At 50.8% G+C, this 10,000-nt stretch overlaps 1 protein-coding gene across 1 annotated transcript; it reads left to right on the forward strand.

Moving 5' to 3' along the window:
* The first annotated feature begins 2,333 nt into the window (after window positions 1-2,333).
* On the forward strand, window positions 2,334-5,159 carry LOC135252402 (putative C->U-editing enzyme APOBEC-4). The gene is made up of 3 exons (XM_064330415.1): window positions 2,334-2,555; window positions 2,947-3,211; window positions 3,964-5,159. The coding sequence occupies exons 2-3, from the start codon at window positions 2,958-2,960 to the stop codon at window positions 4,754-4,756; spliced, it is 1,047 nt and encodes a 348-aa protein (XP_064186485.1). The 5' UTR covers window positions 2,334-2,555; window positions 2,947-2,957; the 3' UTR covers window positions 4,757-5,159.
* The last annotated feature ends 4,841 nt before the right edge of the window (window positions 5,160-10,000 follow it).

The following is a 10,000-nucleotide window of genomic DNA, read 5'->3' on the forward strand; positions in this document are numbered from 1 at the left end:
GTTGTAAATCGCACGGGGCAAGTGAAAACAGGTTGAGAACAATATTTAGCGTAAAGGTCGTATTTATACTTCCATTGTCTCTTACTCAACGTACAACGTGTTCAGCAGTGAACAGGAACTGCACGTGCCAACCGCCACTCATGGCACATCGCACGCCCCAACCGAACGGCATGCTGCCCAACCTGTGTTCAAAAAACCATCGCCCTCAACACAACGAACTAACCTCCGGAGAAATGGCAGGGGGAAAAAAAACGTTTTAAGTATTTAAATTCATTTGACTTAATGCAAGTGTCTTGGATGACCAAAACATGTTGCAGTGAAAAACATATATATACAAAAGTATTATTTGTTTTTCTGGAACATACCTGTACACTGCAAAAAAAGGTCTGTCTTAACAAGTGTTTATTCTTGAAATGAGATTTAAGCTTATATTTTTTTGCTCTCAAGTAGATAATATTAGCTTGTTTTGAGTTACTGTTTGCTCGACAAGTGAAACTTTCATACCCCATTGACAATGTTTTGCTTGTTTAGAAAAAAGTAATACAGATAAGATTTTAAAGTCTGAATAAAAGACTAAAATATTTGTGGAAATATACTTATTTTTCTAGTTTTGTAGTGTGAGTTTCAACATAGTAGGGGTGACATAGCTCAGGAGGTAAGACTGATTGTCTGGCAGTTGGAGGGTTGCCGGTTCAAACCCCGCCCTGGGCATGTCGAAGTGTCCTTGAGCAAGACACCTAACCCCTAACTGCTCTGGCGAATGAGAGGCATCAATTGTAAAGTGCTTTGGATAAAAGCGCTATATAAATGCAGTCCATTTACCATTTACAGTAGTATGGTTCCTGAGATTAAGACTTGAGACTCATGTCCCATACAGGGGACAAAAATGAATTGCTGTGTCTCTTGCTGGGAAAATATGACATACAACATTGGTGGTCAATATTAGTAGCATCCCATTTATAAGGTCATGTGTCCTGCATCTACACAATGGCACAGATTTGACTACAGCTTTGCTTATGCCCAGCTCTAGTGGTGATTTCTAGTCACATTAAATCTGCATTTGCATCTGCGAAATGTCAAAATCGTAAACTGTAGCTGCAAACGACCTACACTGCTGAACAAACAGAACATGACTGAAACACACTATTGAATTTACAGCCAAAAAATAAACGCTGTTCCAACAAAATCAAGGAAGATTCCAGATGCACATTTCAGACTGCAGATCCACTGGCTGCCAGCTACATATCTGGCCCAGAACTACCTGGAAGGCTGACCACAATAAATATCGACAGCGCACGTCGGTGTGTAGACCAGAGGAAACTTCTTAACGCCATGGCAACATATTCTCACCATTCTCTTAGGGCCATGTAAGCCCCGCCCACAGGGTGACCTTGGAGACGTGTGTGTGTGTGACCATAGTGCAACACACGTCGTCAAGGTGCAGTCTACAGGAGCGGTGGTGTGTGTGTGTGTGCGTGTGTGTGCGTGTGCGTGTGTGTGCGTGTGGTGTGTGTGTGTGGTGTGTGTGTGTGTATGTGTGTGTGCGTGTGTGTGCGTGTGTGTGTGTGTGTGTGTGTGTGTGTGTGGCGTGTGTGTGCTGCAGAGCATGGCAGTTCTGTAGTCAGAGGTGCTAAAGGTCTGTTCTCCACCCAGCAGGTTGAAACACGCACACACACACACACACACACACACACAGGTAGGGAGAAGGACTGGAAAACATGCAAACGCAAACTGTATTCAGACCAATAAATATTGTATACACAAACAAATGCAGACACTCACAATACACAAACACACACATGCCCACACACACACACACACACATACACATACACACACACATGCACACATAGATACACACACACTTAGGTTAACTGTATATTAACATGCCTCCCAAACAGTAATTCCTAATACTTTGCCTTGGTGGAGCGACATCACACATCAAACACTCAGAACATAACAGAATACAGAAAAATAACAGCAGGCTACTCCGCTCATCTAGACCCGTCATTCTCCTACAAACAAAAGATTATTCAGCAAAGCATGAAGCCCATACTTGAACATACTGAGGGTCCTTGTAGGTGCAAGGCCCTTCCAAGCACCTATTTTTGCGTCGGTAATATGCTAAAGGAAAAAAAGTTTCTTTTTACATAAATTAAACAGAACTCTATGAATTTCAGTCATATTATGAGGGGCATTGTCCTATACTGCCCTCTTCAGGTCGTCAGTGGAACAGCAACATGCAGTCCCAAAATACTGTACGCTCCACACGCCAGAAGTGTCCCTGCGTTACCTGAGCGAAGGTTGCCATAGCGATGCCGGCCCACTCTAATCAGAAAACACAAACATTCCGACAGCGGCTACACTGGTGACAGCTCCCCATCTCCCGCTGATTTAAACCACAGCCAATCAATAAGAGGCAGTGACTGATAAAATCTGTTTTTTTTCTCTTCTTTTCCACAGGAACAGAGAGAGGGAGGAAGAGACACACAAAAAGTGGGGGAAGACTTGCAGGAGAAAGAAGGAAGACAGAGGAAACAGAGAGCAGAGAGACGGTGAGACTGGACTCACAGTTGTATTTCACAGAGCTATGAGCTACACTCCGTCTGATTTTTAAAAACTGTTTGATCCTCCATTATCTGCTGATTCCAGGTCTGGGTTCAAATAATCACATTAACTATTTTAAAAGGATAGAGGTGTGTTAGTGCACGTTTTTGAAAACACATTCTATGCAAGTCCAGAGCAACTGCTCACAAAACTCTTCACCATACCTTTTCCCCTATACCTGTAGCAGGCCACCTTGAGATTACCTTGAGTAATCACAGCAGTGTTCCACTGATACTTCACAGCACTGTGATGCTGATGTTTCACAGCTGTATATATTTAGGGTGATAACCATGTACGGGTCTGTTTGTTATGAACGGGCCCTTGCGGTGTCGCCTGCAGACGCCGGCGGGATGTGGGGGCGCGTGCGGGACCCCCCCGCGTGCTCGCAGTGCCCCCATCACGTGCGGACGGGGTCCGACGCGCCCGTGCCCTTCTCTGAGTTCTGCGAGGCCTTCGGGTTCCCCACCGGACCCTCGGGGTCCCCCGCGCTGCTGGCCTTCTACGAGCTGCGGGGCCCCGCCGGGGGTCTGCTCCAGAGGGGGAGGGCGAGCGGGTGCCCCCGCCTCGGCCTGCACCCCGAAACCCTGCTCTTCGGCGCCGAGGGGTGAGTTACTCCCCACGATCTCCGATCGGTGAGGCGTAGAGAGGAGGGTGAAGCTGAGGGGTGGAGCTTGTGGCTGAGAGGGGGTGGAGCCTGTGATAGGGAGGGGATGGAGAAGTTTGGGTGGAGGAGCTTGTGGCTGAGAGGGGGTGGAGCCTGTGATAGGGAGGGGATGGAGAAGTTTGGGTGGAGGAGCTTGTGGCTGAGAGGGGGGTGGAGCCTGTGATAGTGAGGGGATGGAGAAGTTTGGGTGGAGGAGCTTGTGGCTGAGAGGGGGTGGAGCCTGTGATAGTGAGGGGATGGAGAAGTTTGGGTGGAGGAGCTTGTGGCTGAGAGGGGGTGGAGCCTATAATCAGGGAATGGAGTCTGTGGTAATGAGGGGACGGAGCAGTTTGTGGGTGGAGCCAGTGGTAGTGAAGGGGTGTGGCAGCTTAGAGGCAGAGCCTTTGGTAGTGAGGCAGTGAAGACTGTGGTACTGAGGGGGTGGGGCAGTTTGGGGCTGGAGCTTGTGGCAGTGAGGGGTGGAGCCTATGATCATGGGGTGGAGCCTGTGGTAGTGAAGGGGTGGAGCAGTTTGGGGCTGGAGCTTGTGGTAGTGAGGGGTGGAGACTATAATCGTGGGGTGGAGCCTGTGGTAGTGAAGGGGTGGAGCAGTTTGGGGGTGGATCCTGTGGTATTGAGGGAGTGGAGATTATGGGAGTGGGGGGGTGTGCATGGGCAGAGCTGACGGCGTCTGTGGCCCCGCCCTCCAACAGGTACCTGCAGTCGGTTATGGAGGCGGGCGAGGAGGTGAGCTACATCATGCTGTACAGCAGCTCCACCCCCTGCGAGGAGCCCCCCGCCCTGTGCGCCAGCGCCATCGCCCGCTTCCTGGAGCTCCACCCGGGCGTGCGGCTGGACCTGCTGTTCGCCCAGCTGTACCGAGCCGACGAGCGCTGGCCCGGCAGCGCCCAGAACCGGGCGGGGCTGCGGCGCCTGGCCGCCCTCTGGCCCCGCCTCACCCTCAGCCCCGTCTCGGGCGGGGCCTGGGCCCAGCTGCAGCGCGGCTTCGTGCGGGACGCCGCCCCCTCCGCGCCCCCGCCGGCCCCCTCCCCCAGCCGGGCCGCCGCCGACCGGCTCAACGCCGTCTGGATCTCGGCCATCACCGGCGTCGGCCCCGCCTTCCTGGACCTGTCCCGCCGGGCCGCGCCCGTCTCTGACCCCGCCCCGGCCGCGCTCGCCAGGCGGTCCCTCACCTTGCTCCCGCCCCCACATCGCCACGGCTACCTGCCAGGGACCTTCCCTCACGACATGCCCCCCCACCCCGCCAAACCCCTCCCCGTCAGGACCGGCCATCGCCCCCCCGTCAACGTGGTGCGGCACGTCCGTCTGCCCCCGCCCGGCCCGGGCCGTCCCCCCTCCTCTCTTTCTTCAGCCTCATCCTCCTCTTCCTCCGTCCTGCTGCCGCCCGGGCGCCCCGTGGAGGTGAGGAAGGTGACGGAGAGGGAGATTCCTAGCGACAGCCAATCACAGCCGGAGGAGCTCCCAGAAAGGAAGGCCCCGCTATAAATGGCGTACGTCGGCGGCACCCGCTCTTTCTCACGTCACAGCCGCAGGGTTTGCGGATTCCAGCTGTTACTCAGGGATGAACTGATGAGCTAAGTCAGTTACCCAAACAGTTAATAGCTAATCTCACATCTGGGTTTTTTATTTTTTATTATTTTTTGGCTCTGAAATAGTTTAAATAGTTTAAGGTGCAAATCCTAAACCATTCTGCGGTTCTTCAGAGCGGCTGGAACAAACGTGACGGCTGTCGAGCGGGAGGAGAGAATAATAAACGGTATTATTTGTGCCAAATGCAGATACAGCTGAACTGAACGTACCCGCCGATGTCTGTTCCGTCTTCTCCTGCATGCTAATGCTCTCAGGGTCTGTGCCTGACTGCTGAATCAGTTAGGGTGGGTGGAGGCGTACGCGTGCGTGCGTGCGTGCGTGCGTGTGTGTGTGTGTGTGTGTGTGCGTGCGCACTGTGAATGCCTGAATTTGTGTGTGTGTGCAATATTTACTGGTCTGAGTACAGTTTGTGTGTAGGTCTGTGTGTGTGTGTGTATGTGTTTGCAGTATGTTGCATTATGTGTGTGTATTGTGTGCTTGTGTGTAGCATGCATGAGTGTACAATATGTATGTATCTGTGTGTGAACACCATGTGCAGGTTTGTACATTCATGATTGTGCATGTGTCAAAACTGTGTGTATGTGTGTATGCATTGTGTGTGTGTGTGTGTGTGTGTGTGTATGAGCATGTGTGCATGTGTATTGTGTGTGTATGAGTGTGTGTGTGTGTGTGTCCACTGTGAGTGCCTGCATTTGTTTGTGTATACAATATTTATTGGTATGAATTAGGTTTGTGTGGACTTTGCTACAGCATGTAGGTGTGGGTATGTATGTGTGTGTGTGAGAGAGTGCGTGTGTGTGTGTTAGTGTGTGTGTGTGTGCGCGTGGGGGTGTGTATGTGTGTGTGTGTGTGTGTGTGTGAGAGAGAGAGTGTGTGTGTGTTAGTGTGCATGTGCGTGTGTATGTGTGTGCGTGGGGGTGTGTATATGTGTGTGTGTGAGAGAGTATGTGTGTATGTGTGTGTGTGTGTGTGTACAGCTGTTCACTGCATTATACTGCACTGCTCTACAGTGCTGGGACCCGTGTCACAGGACAGGGGGAGGGGAGACAGAGATCGAGGCTTCTGAAGAGGAGAGGCAGGAGCTGATGTGAGGGGTGGGGATTTTGGGAGAAGACAGCTGAGGTAAGGGTTGGGGGGGGGGTGGGAAGACAAGAAAAGGACAGAGAAGGGAGGAGGAGGGAGGAGAAGGATCCTGCTCTGCCATGTGACAGAGCAGCCTGGAACTAATGAATATCCCAGGCTGCGTTTAAGAGGGGCGATGTACACACCCTCCTTCCTTCTTTTAACCCTGTAAAAAAATCGGCTTTTCAGAATGTTTTTTATCCCCTCAGAATTCTAAGTCAGTGTTCTAGAACTCCACTGCTTTCAGTCACCAGGAATGATTGTGACATCAGCAAAAGAATGTTCAGGTGGGAGCATTCTAATCGTAAAGGGTAAATACTGTACCTCTCCCTACACACACACACACTCCTACATTTATATATTTTACTGCTCAGCCTATAGTGCACAGCTCATAGTCTTATCACGTGCACATGTTTTTGTGTAAGCGCACCCAGCTGTATTAACGCGATTCGATATTTACGGAAAAGGACCCAGGTTATGTAACTCACGCGAGGCTGCAACAGCAGCACCCCTCCTTAGGAATCAAACCTGCAACCTCAGAGTTACGAGCCCCACTGCTACACCGTTACGCTCCTGTGCGTACAGTGTGCTGACTTATGCACATGTCTAGTGCTACAGAACGAGCACCAGAAAATAACAGAACCACAAACAGCAGCATGCTACACACACACACATGTGCCCGTGCACACACACACAAAACCATGCGCAGTGCTAGTATTCATTGCCCAACACCGTGAAATACAGTAACGCATATGCGCACACAGTTCGGCTTCTGCTACGCCGGTCGGTGCTCAGTATGCAGCGTTCAGCAGTGCCTCCCGAGCGTGGCTCTGTGTGGGAGGACGGCGTTAGAGGATCGCCCGTCTCTCTTACCTGACTGCGCACGCAGAGCCTGTCCATCGGCGTGAGAGTCCAGCACTGAGCCCGAGGGAAGGAGAGAGGGAAAGAGAGAGGGATAGAGAAAGAGAGGGAGAGAGAGAGGGGGGAGAGAGGAGAGATGGGGATACACAGTCAGGTCTGCTGCATACTCTCCCCCTCTCCTGCAGCTCATCCTTCCTAATCTGTGTTTCGTTCCGTCGCTCCTGCTCCGCTGAGGTATGAAGTCCTCTCTGCATATCTTCCCAGCTGCTGTAGTGAGCCTGGTGCCACCCAAGAACTGCTCCTCTCTCTCTCTCTCTCTCTCTCTCTCTCTCTCTCTCTCTCACACTCACTCTTTCTCTCTCTCTCTCTCTCTCTCACTCCCTCTCTATCTCTCTCTTTCTCCTATTCTCTCTCACTCACTCTATCTCTGCCTCTCACTCCCTCTCTCACTCTCACTTTTTAATACACACACATGCACAGACACAGACGCACACATGCACACACTCACCGACACACACATACATGCGCACACACACACACACACACACCTTTAACTATCATCCATAAATCATATTTTCTGCTGACTGTGATTCCTATCCATGCAATTAGATGCTAATGAAGGCTTATCTACTCAGCATAACAGTGGACTCAACAAAGACAAGGACACGCAAAGGACTGAACCCCCTCTGCCCTTGCCCTCTCCGCGTCTGCATGCGAATCTGCAGGATGTTCAAGGCCAGCTGCAATGCCATGCAATACCCAACAAGGACAGTAGGTGGCAACATAGCTTCTCACACCACTCCGCTCTGGAGCAGTAATCAAATGCAGGCGTATTTAAAGTGTTTAAAGAGGCACATGGAAGCGGTGGAATACAGGGGCTAGCAGATCGTTTTGAAGCCGTTCGTCGGCACAGTTATGTAATAGAAAATCCAGCGAATGTCACAATGCGTCTAAATGATGGACAGGCAGTTCTGGGCCTTGTCAAATACTCCCTGGATCCAGACTGTGTCTGTCACAGGGGCTGGAGGGTGGGGAAGCAAGGGGGGGGGGAAAAAAACATATTCTTCTGCAGTCACACTGTATTCCAGACCAGATCCATGTGTTATTATATAATCTCACCAGCTGGGCGTTCACCTCTAAGTCATCCCCGAGCAGTCTCTGAACCTCACTGACACCTGATATATCAAACACGTTAAAACACGCCCCACGAAAGCGAAACAGGCTGATCGTCGGGGGGACACTCCAGCACACATCTTCAGCAGGCTGACTCTGACATGCACCGATTTACACACCGGATCTCTCACAACTTACGCAAGTATGGCTTCAAGTTTTGGAGAACCACAGGGCAGCTGGTTTCTGTTCTTCGGCAGCCAATCCAGACGCAAGAAACCCGGTGAAGTGATCTAACTCACCTTGTCCTAATTGTTTGAATAAATGCTGAGTCATGATAAGTCTAAAGGCCTTGCTGTCCCCTGAAGGATAAGGATGGGCAGCACTGCTACAGAGTATAGAGGCAAGGAAACAATCCGTGAACAGGGAAATGGAAAGGTCAGCATAGGCCAGCCTGTTCAGCCTAATGATGCCCTAACTAACCCTGTCAGCTCAATGAACCCTTTATGGTGTGACATCACAAATATGTGATTAGAATGTTCTTAAGTTGAACGTTGTAATGCTGATGTCACAATCACCACTGGCAACAGAAAGCAGTGGAGTTCTGGAAACTGACTTAGAATTTTGAACAACAAAACATTCCAGAAATCCTAGTCTTCAAAAGGTAGGAAAATCCAGGACCTCCTAGCTGTGCGCAAGCTAGACTAACAGAGGTAGATCTATGGCGGTTTTTGAAAAGGAGATGTGCTTAAGCCACTAAGCTAAATGCCAGGATATCAAGCAAAAGCAACTAATCGCAGTCCTACTGCTGCTCCAGAGTTGGTGTTAAATTCTGTAGCCAAGGTAACTGGAGACCGGTCTCCCGCGGGTTTCAAATCGCGGCTCTCGCCGGCCGCGCCGCGCAGCAAGAGACGCGATTAACCCGCTGAGCGAGAGACCGATGCCCCCCCCCCCCTCCCATCCAGGGGGGCTAATCACACTCTTATTGCTTTTCCTAGGGTGACGTCACATTCAGGAGCGGGCATTCACACCTCTGACCTTTGACCTCTGCTAACATGGTTCAACCTTGATTTACAGCCTCTCCAGACTCACTTTTCCCAACTGCTGCGGACAATAATTACCCAGCTTGTTAAAATAAAACTCTGAAAATTACAAAATGATGTTTCTCCTTAATCCATTTGGTCACAACTGTATGACACAACAACCTCTATTTGTGAGTGTATTTATCTAGCTCGACTTCTAGCTTCTCAACTTGCAGCTTCTGTAAAAAGGCACCGGTGTTGGAAGGCGTGGGGTTTATTGATTCCTGTGTGCAGAGCAGTGCTGCAGAACCCAGGTTCAGTACTTCACATCTGCAATGGCGCTAACGGTTTTTCTGAAGCCGCCTCCTACCGCTTCTTTCATTAGCCTTCAGCTTTAGCCTTTAGCTTTAGCCTTTAGCGCTGCTTCTCCGGTTGAGGGCCTGAAGGCTTGTTTTTCCAGGGACTCCCCACAGGCCCTGGTGGCAAAGTTCAAATTCACCTCACAACACTCCGGGGGTGAACGGATTTATGGGATGCCTCCCTGCACGCCGAACAGTCACGCGGCTGCAGAAATCGCGGTGGGTCCTAAACCACGGTTACGTGGTGGGATGACCAATGGAAAAGCAGCCCGGTCCAGCAGAGTCTTGGATGGACCCCCCCGCTCAGCCCAGTCACATGACTTTAGGGTCAGTCTGTCCCGGAGCTTAGACTGAACCACAGAACCATCAGGCCCCACGTGAGTATGTGGACCCCCCACACTAGGGTCAAAGGTCAATTGTAACCCAAAGAAGGTCTCAGATTTCAACAAGACACATACACGCGCATATAAGCATGCACGCACTCTCAAAAATGCACTTATGTGCGCAGGCGCACACAAACACACACACACACACACACTCGCGCATGTACACACACTCATAAGCTCACACATGCACACATACATGCAAATACACTCACACACACACACACACATGCACGGGTGCACATAAGCACATACACATAGATATTTTCAGACAGCTGATAA

This window comes from Anguilla rostrata, chromosome 4 (assembly GCF_018555375.3).
Source record: "Anguilla rostrata isolate EN2019 chromosome 4, ASM1855537v3, whole genome shotgun sequence".
Taxonomy (NCBI): domain Eukaryota; kingdom Metazoa; phylum Chordata; class Actinopteri; order Anguilliformes; family Anguillidae; genus Anguilla; species Anguilla rostrata.